Raw genomic sequence first — 17,250 nt, forward strand, 5'->3', positions numbered from 1 at the left:
ATTTTTATATATCTGTAGTATATAAGTAATAATATAAATATAGAATGCACAGTTTTATCAAACATCTTATGTATTTATTTTCTTTAGTTTAGAATGAAAGACCACATGATGCAGGAAGTTGTATTTTGAGAGAATTCTCCTTATTCATCGCTAACATTGTATTTTGTAGTGATCAGAGGTAGTACTTACTGCTAACACCCTATGTTAGCACTAAGATATAGCATTTTTCATGTATTTGAAACCACTTTGAAAGTGAACCAGGTTAGGGTGGCACAGTCATTAAGTATTCCTGTTTATTTCTGACACATTATCTACCATCTTTTATTTGCCTGTCTAATAGCAATTCATTGGTTCTCAGAGAACATTTTATAACCCTACTTCACATTTGGAACACCACGCACTTTCATGAGACTCTATGGCCCTTCCATTATTTTGTGAGACTGATTCAGAGCTTTCCTAGAGCAATTCAATGGTGTCCATCCAAAGAGCCTACAATCTTTGCTACATAGATTCCTAACCATAGTTCTTCTCTTTTATCCACTGTCTTCTGTTTCTGGAAAAAGATAAAGCAACACAAGTAAATGATGACTTTAACTAATGAATAAAACATTAATAAGAAACAATTATTGGTTAATTGTGCTGCACATTCTTGGAATGTTACCTCTCATCTTGGGTTAATTTTATCAGATGCCTCCATAACATCAGTTCTCATAACTGAATACTGTTTAAGCCCCGGATGCTGCCACTCATCAAGCAGATAACCTTGCCTTTGATTGACCAAGAATATCACAGGCATTCAAATTATTCCATGTGCTTTTTGAACAAAATTAATCACCAAACTTTTCTGTTTATGCATCTTTTTGTAGCTTTTCTCTTGTCAGAAGCATAGCTGTGCATTTTCCTTATCAAGAAAGTTCTCTGATCTTTAGCCTTCACTGTTTTACGTCTTCATTCCCTTTCCCCTGTATTTACTCTTTTTTTCTTGTTTAACAATAAATTTTCTTTCTTGTGACTTTTTTCAACTCTTCTCCTTTCTCTCTTTTACTGTATCACAAAACTTCTCGGATTAGTAGGCTATATTTTCAGCTTTTACAATCCTATTTTCCATGTCTTTCATTAAACCTTTCTAATCTAAATTTCATTTTCACCCATTAACTGAAACTCTTCCCTAATGACCAAGATTCTCAGTGATCAAAGGGACTCCCCTAATCAGCATCCTTTCTCCTAGACCAATCTATGACACGTTGGTCATGCCCTCTATTTTTCAGTGCCGTTATTATTATTATTTTTGTGTGTGTGTGTGGTACGCGGGCCTCTCACTGTGGTGGCCTCTCCCATTGCGCAGCACAGGCTCCGGAAGCACAGGCTCAGCAACCATGGCTCACGGGCCCAGCCGCTCCACGGCATGTGGGATCTTCCCGGACCGGTGCATGAACCCTTGTCCCCTGCATCAGCAGGCGGACCCTCAACCACTGCGCCACCAGGGAAGCCCAGTGCCGTTATTGACATCTATAACCATGGGACATCTTGCCATGCCTTCTTTCCTGATTTTTCACCACATACTCTCTTTCTGGTCCTATTTTTTCTCTTATTGATTCAATCTACAAATATGTATTTTTAATAAGAGTAATGGCAGAAACAAAATCATTTCAGAACTTGTAAGCTATCTTTAAGATACTGGTCTTTGTCCTGTGTCTAAGAAGAAGCAACTGAAATAACCTTAAGCAGAAAGTGCCATGAACAGAATTGTGTTGTCACTTGTATTTTACATTACATTGATACTTTTGTTGTTCGTTTTTTGTTTGTTTGTTTGTTAGCTTCTTTAATTATAAAGTGGCCATGAACTGAGATGAGAAACAATGAAGAGAACCATGTCTGAGGTTAAAATTATGAGCCTGGGTTTGATTCTGTTGAGTCTGAGATGCTGCTGAAAGATACAAGTAGAAATATCAAGTAGGCAGCTGAATATAAATTTGGCTATATAAATGTTTGAGTAATTGTTTCATAAGAGTAACTGAAGCCCAAAGTGTAGATTTAATCATGCAGAAAGAGTATAGTATGAAAAGAATGATTATGACTGAGACTTGAGGATCTCCTAACTTTAAATGGCCAGATGGAGGAAAAGGGATCTCCAAAAAAGACTAAAAAGAAACAAGAGGAGAGGAAAAAAAAAAAGTGTGTTCTGGGAATAAAAACAAGTCATTTAAAAAAGATAGAAGTGGACAACAATCTCAAATACCATTGAGAATCCAAGAAAGAAGAGGTCTAAAAAAATAAGCACTGAATTGTGTACATGATAGTCATTAGGGGTCTTGCCAAAAAAGGGTTTCAATAGAGCAGTTGAGGTTGGATGCCCAACTGAAGTGGATTGAGAAGAAAGTGAGAACTCAGGAAATGGTGATGAGTATATGTAATTCTTTAAGAAATGTGATTCTCAAGGAGAGTAATGTATAAGAGCTGAAGGAGTTGTTGAAATAATGTTGTAAAGGATCCAGTTAATGAGATTAAAGAACAAGTAGGGGACTTCCCTACTTGTGGCAGTGGTTAAGAATCCACCTGCCAATGCAGGGGATACAAGTTTGAGCCCTGGTCCAGGAAAATCCCACATGCAGAGGAACAACTAAGCCCGTGTGCCACAACTACTGAGCCCATGCGCCACAACTACTGAAGCCTGCGTGCCTAGAGCTCGTGCTCTGCAACAAGAGAAGCCACCGCAATGAGAAAGCCGCGCACCGCAATGAAGAGTAGCCCCCGCTCCCTGCAACTAGAGAAAGACCGTGCGCAGCAACGAAGACCCAACACAGGCAAAAATAAATAAATAAAATAATTAATTAAAAAAAAAAAAAAGAACGAGTAGGGATAATGGAAAGTATAAGTTGCCTAAGAAGACTGGGTAAGATAGGACCTGAAACACTGGTGGAAGGATTGGCCTCAGAGTAAGAGAAATATTTCCTCTCGTGTATTAGTGGATGTATTCACGTATAGTTATATATTTGGTAGTGAGAAACTGATGCCTTATTTAAGGGCTTCACTTTCTAAGCAACATGGTTGTCAATCATATGAGCTGAGAATAAATTGGGAGATTTGACGATAGTGGCAATGGTTTGAAGTTATCAAGGGAAGAACCAGTTGATAGAGTGCCTTTGAAAGGTTGCTGAGCAGTGTAGAGGGTTCACTTTAAGTTGGTGATCAAAAATCTATACTATGTTGAATACACCTTGTTGGATAACCTTTCGCAAAATGCTTAGAAGTTTGGAGGCAGGTGTGGAGAATGTAGGTAGATGTGTCTTTATAGGCTATGAGTGCAATGAAAACAATCACAGATTCAAGGAAATTAATATTGATATTTTTGAAAAAAACAATTAAAAAGCATGGAATCTAATCTATCTATCAAGAAGATAGAAGGCTGATAAACTGTAAAAAATAGAAAGGGTTCTTAGGCGATGAGTTTGAAGAATTGTTGCAGGGTGCTTGAATTAGTCATTATTCAGGTAGATCACATCCCTTCCTGGGGATGACAAGATCTAGACTATCACTGTGTGAGTACAAGGAGGCTATGCAATGGAGAAGGAAGTCAGTGGCGAGCAAGTGGTGCCTAAGCAATCTCCTCAATTCCTGCAGTGCCAGCTGTCACTTTTTTAGTCAAATCTATGTATGACTCTGGCTACACAACCAAGTTTACTAAATTGTATTGTTTTCCTGCAGGTTTATCATTGTTTAGTTATTGTATAAATGATGACCTCTTGGAAAGCAGACATAGTTAGGAGTCAGGAGACTGAATTTTAATTTTGCTTTTGTCACTATTTAGCTATGGGTGATCTTGGACAAGTCATATTTTCCTCATCTTTAGAGTTAATCCATGAAGAGCGTCGTGTTATAGGACCTTTCTAGGCTAGAGCACTGTGATTCTTTTTAAGCTCTCTAATTTCCCATTACCTCAGGGATTTCCCGCCAATACATCAAACTCAGTATAACAAAAATGAACTAGTTTTATTTTCTTTAAAGAGTCAAAACTTCAGAATCAACTTTGTTTTCTTCATCTTCTTGAGCTGCCTCCAATTTGTTATTGATTGCCAAGCTCTGTCGATTTTCACTTTACAAATCCTCTTACATCTTTACCACTCTTACCCTGACCACTGAGATCCTGGCATGTCGGATTATTATTACCTAATTCCTGGACTACTGCAGTTCAAAACAAGTTTGTTTTCTTGAACCCAGTGTCTGTCTTTACAACCACCATTCTCAATCTTCTTAAAGCACAAGTAAGACCCAATCTTCTTAAAGCAATGTTTTGAATCCTTCTATTCCATGCTCAAAAATGTTGAGCCCGTATTTCATTCAGGATAATTTTGAAAAGCAGCTTGATAATTAAGGTCCTCCATCATTTAATGCAATCTACAAATGTGATCATTTTTCTTTGAATTTTAGTAGTAGCTTTTACTAACTTTATGTAAGAAAAACGATAAATATACCAACAAAATGCTCCCTCTAACTGAGGCTACACTGACCATTATATTTCGAATTGAACCCACTGCCCCCCATCCGTGGATTTCCCTAGTCCCATTCCCTGTTTAATTTTTTCCTAAGCACTGAGTACCATCTAACATACTTTATATTTTACGTATTTATTCTCTTTATATTCTTTATTTATATTATCTGTCATTAGATTATAAATTACCTACAGGTAAGGATTTTTGTCTATTTTGTTTACTCTACCCCCAATGTTTTGTCAGTGTCTGGCAAGTAGTAGGTGCTCAATAAATTTTTGTTAAATAAATAAATGAATGAGTAAAAGAAACATTTTAATCTAAATTATGAATTATTTTGTTGAATCTAGTATAATGCTTTATATAACAAAATAAGTGGTAACAAAATTTTATGTTTAAAAAAATCTTGATTATTTTGAAAGTTTCATAATCCTCATACACATTGCTTCTCTGTAATCAGTTTTCTTCTTTTGGCCAATGTTCAACATACCTAGTTCAGGTTTACAGTGATCCTTGATTTCCAAGTGTTTTTTATTGATGTTGATTTGAGAACTTGTTGGATCAGCTTTATGGGGAGTGTAGTAGGATGTGAACTTGACCTGCTGAGGTTAGCTTTATAACTTACAAATGGATTCTTCATATAGGCCAAGAGAGTCTTAATATAGTAAAATTGGGAAGGCATAAGCAACCAAGTAGAAAGCATATTATTTATGATGATGCTTTGTTTTACTAAAGAAAAATTGGTTAACTAAGATAAAGTAATTTATCGTTACTACATTTCCAATTTTATCTGTAATAAAGGACCAAGTTTTCATGATTGACTCCAAGTGTGAATCCGGAAAAGGACGCTGCTCTTTCAACCCCAATGTGAACACAGTGTCTGTTATGATCAGTAAGTGGAAAATAAAAGAGGGAGGGGGAAATATTTTTTTAAAAAGGAAATTAAATTAATTAAAGAAAATAAATTCATGATACCATATGCCCATTTTGGATAGCTGCATGGATGATAGCACCTGAGTAAAATAATAGAAAGTTGTGAGAAATTTTAATTTCTCGTTTCCAAGAATATTCATGATTAAATGATAACCATGTATTTTTTCATCTAATATGACTGCTGTTATTTGTAGAGCAAGTCAACCATTTAAAAAGCATATGTATGTATATATATATATTAATAGGTATTGTGTATGTGCATACATATATTAATATATATTATAAAGTAACTTTCAGTGTTTTCTGTAGTTGTTTTTCTAGTATTAATTATATTCACTTTTCCTCATGTTTTAGTAATCTTTTACAAATGATTAAAACTGGTATTTCTTTCATGCAAAATAATAACAAAGTGCATGTGTTAGCTAAGTACATTCTCTGTGGATTGTCTAGAAGTTGCTGTACTAAAAAAGATGTGCTCATAAAACCACTTTTTTATTTTCTCATTTTTTATAAAATATATCAGTTAAAAAGCAGGCCCAGTTGATTGCTGCTACACACATTAATAAATCAATATCCTTGAGTCTCAATCATCCAGTGCCTGTCTATACCTCACTTAGAAGACATTCTTTTCTGGCTAATTAAGACACTTCTGGAATATGTCTGACTTAACATTAGTTGACTGTGGGACAAATCTTGGATTTCAGTATGCCGATTATATAGTAAATGCTTTTCCCTTTTTGTTTCTCTATGTATTGCCAGTGGTAAAATTGCATCATTTGACAGTAGAACAGGTGGAAACATAATTAATTTGTTCAAAACCCTTTGCTTTGATTCATTTAAAAAGGCAACTCATCGTTCTTTCTCAGATCTGGAAACTAAATTAAGACAAATACATCCAGCACTGACTGAAATGTGAGCTTGGAAATTATCCAGTAAATTATTTCCCTATAGTCATTCAAATTGGGTAGGGAGGAAATGAAAATGTATCATTAGGACAGAAAAATTAGAAAGCTTTGAAACTTCAAGATATCCAATTAAGTCTGATGCAGAGTATTTTCAAATAAGTTTCTAAATATTATTTAATAGAAGCAGTGTCTCAGAAATTATTTTCTTCATGAGGAAGAAAATTTTATTCACCTTTAGAAACTGTAAGATTTGTATAGTACTAGATAAATATATAAAGTTTTTACTTATTTCAAGTTAAATGCTATGAAAATAAACTTCAAAATTCTAAATTATTGTTAACACATGCTGGAGTTTTATCTCATCAAATATTATTTAGAACAAAAAAGCGTTAAAACAAGGCAGTATAAATTTTCCTGTTAAACGGTAGTAAGTCATGTAATAGTTTTGCGCTTTAGAGAATTGGATTCATTTATGAAATTAAAGTTGTCATTGCTCTTCATTTTTCAAGGACCTGAGACTTCAATTCCTAGGCTTATATTCCTATGCTACTTTTTAATATTTTGATTAACATTATAATTTTTACTCTCAAAGAAAATCATTAAACAGTTTGCTTAACTTGAAACCTGAAACTAAAAAGAGCAGGAAGTTTTATAACCTTATATTTATCATCTTATTTATTCTACCTATTATCCCTGTAATATTATCTCTAATATTTCATTTGTGTACTCATCTCACTTTGCTATTTGATGTTGTATCATTTCTGTTCAATTGCAGTGCACTAAATAACACAAATTGGTTAAAATATTTCTATCTATTAAAGTGCCAAGAAGCGTTGAGCATTAGAATTTCAAATTACATAATATAGCGTGGCATCTGGCCCAACGTGCTAGTGTTCTTTTGCTATTTTTAGTAATTATTGTAGCACAACAAAGTCAGATGACATCTCTTAAAGAACCTCTTCAAAACCTCATGAGATATTTTTTAGTCAGTGGAAGTACAACTGGAAAGCAAAATATTTTTGGATTAAAGTTTAAATTGAGCAAGTTTATCTTTGCATAAACCCTACAATGAAATTCTGAAAGAAAAGAATTTCTACTCTCAAATAAAATTCTTTCCAAAGTGACATTAATTAAATATTTCTTACACAAAATAAAGCAGAAACTTTATTATCCTTAACTTGCTATTAAAATTGCTGAGAATTTAAGACAGGAAATGAAGCCAATTAGCCATCTAACTCTTTTGTAATGTTTAAGACATAACTAATAAGGTGGTATACAGTAGGGTTAGAATCAGTCCTGTCTGCCATAAACCATCCTCTGAGTGTCCTTTTATTTTCCTTCCTGTAAACAGATGCTAATAAATCTATTGACTATCAGGAATTTATAACCTTCTCTTTTGGGCATAATTGGATATAACAAAGCTGTGAAATAATTAATTACAAAGTTTTCTCAATTTAACAATCATTGTATCTACAGAATACTTGTGTAGATGCTTCACAAATGTTCACAAAATTGTAAAGAAGCTAAATAGCTCAAAATTCTTTCAGGCACGTTTTGTTATCTCCCTATAATCTGTTCCCATGGACTTCAGATCTCTACCAGGAAGCAGAACTTGGTGACACAATGCCTGCCATACCCACTTGCTAACTGGTAGGGGTCCAGTTTGTGACCTGGTGAGCACATATTAAAAACATTCCATTCTCCATTCTATCCTAGGCCAACTGGTATTGCTTATTACTAAACAGTGAGCTTAGAGTGCTTTAAAATGTTTCAGTCTTGCCAAAATGACCACAATCTAAAGGTAGCCAGGAGAGTAATTCTAGAACATTAGTCAAAGAACGCAGCTGCATGGTAGTTCAGTGGGCCAAACCTGATCAATTTTATTATTTTTTAATAGATACTTAACTTTGTGCTCAAAGGTCATACATACCAATTTACCGCTTACTCCCCTTACTAGAATAAAAATTAATGTGGATCTTAACAAATAAGCAAAATGTCCAGTGTTGAGCACATACAGATTAACATATCTTATTTTGTCATTAATAATGATAATTTAATTTAATTTTACAATATCTTTTTTCTTATTTTTAAGTTTTATTTTATATGTGCTAATATGTTAAGCCACATATGGCTTATTAACATCATATTATATTGTTAACATAATGTTAACACGTTACGTGTTGCAATTGAAAAAGTAGCAGTTTGTTTACCTTAGAGAAACCTTCTAGCATAAAGATCAAAACATATACATTTAATGATGAAATTGTTTTATCATTAATAGTACTTTGACAATTTGATGTGGCTCCATCTCATGAAATAATAATAATAAAAACTATTATTTTCAATCCATTTAGTAAAATCATAGAGTTTTTAATATATACTGCGAACTTTTGATCATAATCCAATTCCCATAGAAGTTTGAGATTCAGGGTACTAAATGACTTATCCCTAATTCCCAGTTTAACTACGGCCAAAATTAGAAATCAAGATTTCTGACTCTTACAGTATTTTTTATTTATTAAAGAAGTAATAATTGAGCCATTTCTTTATTTTTATACCTATATTATTTCTGCCATTTCGGATACACACTACACTATATAATCAAGTTTAGTTAAGTATTTAGTATAATTAAGTACAGGCAGAGGAATTTTTATCTCTATATCAGAAAGATTGTTTTGGTCATTATACGGGCAATAATGAGACCAAATTAAACTTTATCCAATTTTTTAATTTGGTGAACAATGGAAACCAATTAACAGCTATAAATATTCTGTAATATGTGTCATGATCTAATAAGCAAATTCTCCTTGATTTTAAAAATAACCTTAAAAACAGTTAAGATTTGCTTTTAATTTTGTTCACATTTTCTTTTTCATAGATGAGGAGCTTTTCTCTGCAATGTATATAGATTTCATGGGAACAGATGCAGCTATTTTTCGAAGTTTAACCAAGAGGAATGCAGTCAGAACTGATCAACACAATTCCAAATGGCTAAGTGGTAAAATAACAGTTTATCCATTTTCTGAGAATCATACTTTAAACTAATTTAATTTCATAATGAAAATTACATTAAAATGGTTAAAAAGTTAAAATATGAGTAACAACAATTCTGTACTCTGTGATTTTAAAAATTTAGGCTAAATAAGTAAATGAAATGAGCCATATTTCATATTCTAACTGTTTATTAACAGTCATAGAATTATCATAGGATATATGAATATATAAATGTCACAGTGATATTCATCATATGTACCTATAGACAAGAATCTTCTCCAGTTGTTTAATTGTTGCATGTTACAATTAAACGTCATTCATTTATTTGGTCTACTTGTATATTTTAATAATGCCAAATCTAAACATTTTCCTAAATTTATGACAGATATCACGAATAGGGCATATTTAGGAACTCCTATTTGTTTTATGCTTAGATTCTAAAATTATAAAGCTGGTATATATTATTTTTTCACAGTTTGACTAATAATGGAAATCACAAGTATGATAATTTTATGATTATCAGTGTTCAAATGTTTTCAATTTTGGGGGTCACATGGAATTCACATCATGAAAAGTGCTCATTTGACTCTAATGTACAATTCCAATCAGTTGCTGTTGTTTAGAGGAAGAAGAAACCACTAAGATCTTTGTCATTTCACCCTGGGGAAAATTTAAGCTGACTTTAGATTTGGCAATTCACTTAACATTAAACAGTTAAGCATGAATCACTACAGTTAAGCATCTTATTTCACTGACAGACCAGCACAAGAAAGCAGTGATTGTCCATTTACTTCTTCAAATTATTCCTCCAGTACATCTGGAAATAGAGTATTCTGAAAATTGTTTTGTTCTTGAAATAAGGAATCCCTCTATGTCTTCAAATGACTGCATTTTTTCCTTGAAAAGTTTCCCCTTCATTTCATATGCCGTATTTTAAGTGAAATGTGTTTTTCAGATCATGGACTCCCAACTCCTCATTCTGCTTCAGTGAATTTGAGTTTATATGCACTAGCCTGAAAACCACACGTTCAAAAACAAACTTTTTTTTTCTATGAAACGACTATCAGATCCCATGGGAAATAACTGGTAGAAGAGTTTTTCAATATTTTAAAACTCATCAGGCACAAAGAAATTTTGCAATTAGTGTACTTCCAGAATGTATTGCAGACAGAGAAAAATAGTTGAAGCTTTATATCATAGCTCTACTTTATGGCATTTGACATTCCAAATGCGGTATGTTCAGTGAATACAATTGCTTTCTTTTAGACTTTTTGGCTATGAATATTGAATTGTTCCTTTATACCAAAGATGGGGAAGGCATGTGCCTGTGGTCTACTTGGATGGAGAGTAGATGGATTTTCATCATGAGTATATATATTGTCTTTGTATTTTTTTCTAGAACCTATGTTTGTGGATGCACATGTTATCCCAGATGGCACTGATCCAAATGATGCTAAGGTGTACTTCTTCTTCAAAGAGAAACTGACCGACAATAGCAGAAGCACAAAACAGATTCATTCCATGATTGCTAGAATATGTCCTGTAAGTATTAAAGTTGTTCTAATTTGATGAAAGACTAAGAAATTCAAATTATGTAAACATGTCTTCTTTTCCCAATAGTTTATCTTCCTACTTTTTAAATCTATGGTTACAAATTAATAAAATATTAAAAGGAGGCATTTAGATTTAATGTTTATTCACATCAGTCATACAAGATAAACACACTATTTTGGAAAATAATTTAATCCAAGGAATATTTTGGTTATGATTTTACACAAATAAACAGTTTTGATTAATTTTTGCTTTTTTCCACTTAATGCATTAGAATTAAAAAGAAATTGCTGAATTGTATATTATAAAAAGAAATAGAACAATTCTTATGAATAAAATACAGTAAAAGACAATTATTGAGGAACTGTCTATAATAGTGAGAATTAAGAAATGCTTTAGTAAAATACAGTTCTAATTACAAACTGATCAAAATATTCTTGTGTATCAAGAGTAAGTATACATAGAAACTCAAAAAAACTCATGATGTCTTCTCACATAAGAGTATTACAGGCTTGTCCTGACTCATTTATGATTAGCATCTTCTGTGCAAAAGTATTTCTTAAAATATTTAGTGTTTAAAATAGTCTATTTTTAAGCATTATAATATTCCACTGATTTTGGAGCTTATCTGCTTCTCAGTCATTTGGAACAAGGCAGTGAAGCCAGCTGATGATGTGAAAAGCTTCAGGAAGTACAGAAAAAACGTCATTCAATAGAGACTATTTGTGAATGATCCAAATACCATTTTCCTTGCCCTGACCAGAGAAATATGTATATAAAGCATCTGATTAGAAATATTAAGGATTAAATGATAATGCAGAGAAATGAAGGAGAGAAAATAGAATTATCGGGGACTATTTGGTGTAAGTATAAACGCACTCTCCTGACCACGGTAGAATCTGCACGCTTCCCTGTATACAATCATTTATGTTTGTACTGAAGAAAATGAGTTATCAAGAAAAGGCAAATTAAATTATGTAGTCTCCATAACAGCTTACTCATATTTTCATCAGAAATTTAGAAAGTGTTATGGCATATATTTATTAAATTCATTTTGATACATTTTCAGTTGATATCATATAATAGGAGAATAACAGTATAACTAAGGCTATTTTTAAAAAATACTATAGATCTTAAATATTCCTCTTTAACTATTGATATGCAGATTTGGTTTTAACATTTCCATCTTTCAGATTATAACAAATCCCCAAGTAGTAAGAATCCAAGGTAAATTTTAAATACACTTCAATATTTATTTAAGCAATCTGAAATGTGTTTACAAAATGGTTTCAGAATGACACTGGTGGACTGCGTAGCCTTGTCAACAAGTGGACTACCTTCTTAAAAGCGAGGCTGGTATGCTCGGTAACTGATGAAGATGGCCCAGAAACACACTTTGATGAACTAGGTACATAAATGTGAGATGGAAAAATGTTCTTGAAAGAGAGTTTGTAAAGTTTACATATTTTAATAAACTCTCAAAAGAGGTTGTATTTTTCATGAATGTTTTCAGCATAAGTAAGTGCTGATTTGAATTAATGATCTGGATACTGTTCATGAATTTCCTGAGTATTTTTTAAATCTGTCTTGCCCCTAAGTGCACTGCTGAAACATTTAGTTCATTGAACCCACCATGATATATGAATTCGTGTGTTTTGTGTGTGTGTTTGTGTGTGTTTTAGAGAGAGCAGAGAGAGGTATTTATATAATTTATATATAAGTAATGATATGTTTGTGCTTTTCTAAAATAAATGTATATTTCATATATATTTGAATTCTGATATTCTGGTTTAAAATCAGTTTGTATGAGAATACAGCTATATATTTTTACTACAGTTAATGGACACAATAGAGGTTAGATGGAAAAGTGTCAGAGTAGAAAGTAGACTTGTGCTCCAGTTTTAGTTCTTCTTGGTGACCCTGGGACTAAATATTCTCAGCATGTGTGACATGAGGAGGGTTATACTTTCCAGGTCAAATAAGGACTGACAATCTGATTCCTTTCTGCCAAGGAACAGTTCTCTCTCTTTTTTTTTTTTTTGAATTTAATTTAATTTTTTATACAGCACGTTCTTATTAGTTATCTATTTTATACATATTAGTGTATACATGTCAATCCCAATCTCCCAGTTCATCACACCACCACCCCGCCATCCACGCTTTTCCCCCTTGGTATCCATATGTTTCGAACAGTAGACTAACTTGGTACACATAATAGTATCGTGTTTACTAAGTGCCATTTAGCAATGACTTTTATTTTGCTTTAATCCATTAAAATATAAAATGCTGGTTAGTCTCAAATACTGAGGCAGGTGATGAGATAAGCAATAAAAATGTATTATAATATGGAAAAAATACTGGTTCTAGCAGCTACAATAATTGAAATAGACAGTTGGTCTCCTCAAAAAGCCATTATGTTGATCATAGAAACACAAGTTTTTATTTCAGCTTTTCTAGAAAAAACGTTCTAAGTATGATTTCATGTTATAACCTAGTTACTCATTATTTCCCCCCAAATTCTTTGCAAGTATATTTATGTTTCAGTGACTTAGAATGTTTCAGTCTTTCCCATTTTTAGGGAGAATAGACAGTGCCAGCCTTTTATGGAAAGACTAGTGATTATTCATTTATTGCTTAAGAGGTTCTAAATTTATTGTGAATAACAAAATACATCTTTCTCTGTATTGGTCAGCAAGAATCTTTTTTGCAAAAAGGTCACTAAATCCAGATCTTTCTTGCATTCATAACAATTGGTTATTAATTGGAATTTCCTATCAGAAATTTACTTCCAGGTTCTGTTATATATTACTGTACCTTACGATCTATACTTTTGCCTTTGCCTCAATATACTTTAAAATTCTTGTTGTTAGGGGAATTATTGATTAAATAAAAATATCACTAGCAATTTTGACTAAAAGACAAAAAAGTCTTATAAGTCACTGTGAAAAAGTTTTCTTCCATGTTCCAAATTCTAACCCTAGATTAAAAAGAAATTGAGATTTGTAATACTTTTTAAATTAAAAATGTAATATATTATCATTAAGGATATTTAGAAAATTCAGGAAAAAAGAAGAAACAGGGAAATTTCTGTAGCTTTGTTAACCAGAAACACTCACTGGTAATCTTCTTATTGTATTCTGATGTATAGTTATAAGGTTTACATGGTTCTGGTCCATATTAAATACCATTGTGTCTTTTCTATTTAATATTATTTCATCAGCATAGTTTCCATAAGTGTTTGTGTAACATTTTATTTAACTTACTTTACCATGTGCTTATCATTTAGTTGCTGTCAAATTATAATGATGCTGCAGAAATATCTTTCTGAATAATACTTTTTGTACTTGAAATTATTTCTTAGGATAAATTTTTTAAATATTTGGGAATCTTAAAAATTGATATTTCCCTTTTATAGAGGATGTGTTTCTGCTGGAAACTGATAACCCAAGGACAACACTAGTGTATGGCATTTTTACAACATCAAGGTAATATTAAACAATTACATTGTATGAGTTAAACAATAAACTTTATTAAGTAATAGTAATTATTATAAAAACGTTCTTTTCAACTCTTTAATTTTACTTAACACTTAGGATGTAACTCTCTCATTTTATTATTTTTGCCTGATTACTAAAATATATTTAAGCTGAACTCAGAGTTTCAAAATAGTTTTGTATGGGGTATTTATAATGATTATATGCTATTTTTCTCAAAGAAAGGAAAATATAAACTACAATGCAGGGATAATGTATATAAGCTATTGTTTTAAGGAAATAATTTGAAGACTCATGATGCAAATAAAACTCTTAGCATTTCTATTATAATTTTTATTTCAATAGCAATCTAAAGTGATAGCTATGAACACACTAAACCAGTTTTCATGTTCCATGTGGCAGTATTTTAGATATTTGAAAATAGCTTTGTTTTCTAATTTATCTGGAATGCCCAATCCCAATTATCATGTATTTCAAGACAGTTCAGCATATTCTCATCCTTTCCTGCGTGTATTCCTGCGTACTCATTTTACACCAGGAATGTTACTCAGAATTCAGCACAATACTCCAGTTGTGATATGGCCAATTCAGAATGTCCTTTTCATCAGACAGTCAACTACAAAATGAAAATCTAAAGATTTTACCATTCTTCTCTACTGGGGGAAATGTGGTATAATTGTAAACTGTAATGATCTCTTCACAGTAAAAGAATATCACAGGGATATTGATTATAAATCATATTTACTTTGCCCTATAAGATATCTAAAAAGATGTCTTTCGGGATGAGTTTAACTCCTGTTTTAACAAAGGAAATAGTCTTGATTTAACTCACAAAGAATTGAACGAAGCAAAAAGAACCAGATTCTTAAGAAGAAAATGTTTGTCTCAAAAAAATATTTCCCTAGTTTCTGTGTTTCCCTAGTTCTGTGTTTCCCAACACCAATAACTTTAACATAGAGAAAATGTTGTCATTTCTGACTATTAATGCTAATGATTAATAATATATCTTGGTTTTCTCAATGGGCATCTAAGTTTCCCATTAGGCATCTAATTTAAGAGAAATATGTGATTCAGGAAAATGTTGGTTTCAGTCAGTCTGCTTAGTGACAATGGAAATAGTTTTCAGTATGCATCCAAATAAATTTTATGAGAATTTATTGACTAAACATAATTTAAGGAATCTTTTTTGGACTCTATTGTTTACAGCAGAGTAGCAGGGAATGTTTACAACAATTTCTCCAACTACTATTTAGGACAGCATTGTAAGAATACTCTCACATTGAAATAATCTTAAGACAAAGAGATACAGTGTTCTCTTATTAATGAGATTTATTTCTGTGAGGTAAACTATGATAGGTTATGTTGATACTGATTTAGAATTCAAATCATATTTTTAATAAATCATCAATTCACTTTTTGTTTAATATCTTCTGCAAGATAAACCAGTTGGAAATTTCTTTGACTTGTCCTATATTTAGGACAAGTACATTGAGTACTTTTCTATAACTTATTGTCTACTACCTCCATGGGTGAACTAAATGTTTTGATATCAATGGCTTATTTCAAAACAGTAGAAGTTTTTTAGTTTTTTACAATGTGTACCATAGCATTCAACTTTTCCATGATGAATTACATCAAGTTTTTATCACAAATTTTACCTTTATTTTTAAAATTGTATTTAAATTTTAAAAATAAGAAAATTAATATCTTTCTATTTTCTTTTTTAGCTCAGTTTTTAAAGGATCAGCAGTGTGTGTGTATCATTTATCTGATATACAGACTGTGTTTAATGGGCCTTTTGCCCACAAAGAAGGGCCCAATCATCAGCTGATTTCCTACCAGGGTAGAATTCCTTATCCTCGCCCTGGAACTGTAAGTATCCAGGAAACTTTCTTTGTTATTTTACTTTTTTAAAAAATATAAGTTACTAAGAAATGAATATCATGCTGATGTTTATTAAATACAACTATAGACCTACTGGTATACTCATTATAATTTTTCAGCTCACAGGTTCTTAGATTTGGGATTTTAAAAATATATATATTACAGCATTCTGTACAATTTTTTCTAAGTGCTATTGATAATAAAATCTCATTTATATTTCAAGACAGCTGGATATGTTAGGTAGGGAAGAGATATTTTCCTAATTTTACTGACATAAAAACCATAGCTTGGAAAGTGTTAACATTTTGAAGGCAGCCTAAGAATTTGAATGCTAGTTGCTTTTCACAATCCTTCCTTATATTAAGGAATCTCATCTACTTTAATGAAAGAATAATCATGTGAGAATTAGTTTAGAGATAAATCATGTGGAGATATTTCAATCTTAGGGATATATTTAGTTAAAATTATACGTTGTATATATTTCTCAAAGAAATAAAATGGTATGTGTGAGCAAGTAATGACAATGAAAGTGATGTAATTCAAATAAAATATTTATAAAGTTTTAAGGCATACAAATATAACCATGTCTTGCAACATTGTAGAATTAAGGGGTACATTGTAAACTACCTTTTCCAGCTGAAGTTACAGACAGTGCACTGGCAGATTGGAACTGAGTTTTTCTAGGACAATGATCACAGTCTTACTATTTGTTTTTAATTTGGACCATAATAATGCTGCATTGCATTCTAAAATATTGATTAGTTTCTGTCTCTGTAAAATGTCATACAACACACTGATTGAGAGGAGATGTTACACAATTGACCAAGAGGAATATAATCCTCTTATATCTTTGCATTTCATCAAGTAAGGTTATATTTATAAATTGGGTTGGAGGGAAGTAAAGAATGATTTTTTTTTTAATTGAAGGATATTTATTAAAATAATATTTACTTAAAATGTTTTTCTTTTTATTTGAATATGAAATCCCCTTTGTCAATATGC

The 17,250-nt window shown here is 31.8% G+C and overlaps 1 protein-coding gene across 1 annotated transcript in view; it reads left to right on the forward strand.

The window, feature by feature from the left end:
* The window catches only part of SEMA3C (semaphorin 3C), a 186,343-nt gene that overhangs the window by 105,040 nt on the left and 64,053 nt on the right, over positions 1-17,250 (forward strand). Inside the window, exons 6-11 of the mRNA XM_022554344.3 lie at positions 5,289-5,379; positions 9,204-9,323; positions 10,719-10,861; positions 12,164-12,278; positions 14,286-14,355; positions 16,092-16,236. Coding sequence (XP_022410052.2) covers positions 5,289-5,379; positions 9,204-9,323; positions 10,719-10,861; positions 12,164-12,278; positions 14,286-14,355; positions 16,092-16,236 — 684 coding nt within the window. The remainder of the gene's footprint in view (positions 1-5,288; positions 5,380-9,203; positions 9,324-10,718; positions 10,862-12,163; positions 12,279-14,285; positions 14,356-16,091; positions 16,237-17,250) is intronic.

The sequence above is a fragment of the Delphinapterus leucas genome, chromosome 9, assembly GCF_059928025.1.
Source record: "Delphinapterus leucas isolate spDelLeu-1000000601 "Yukka" chromosome 9, BTC_Dleu_Yukka2, whole genome shotgun sequence".
NCBI lineage: Eukaryota > Metazoa > Chordata > Mammalia > Artiodactyla > Monodontidae > Delphinapterus > Delphinapterus leucas.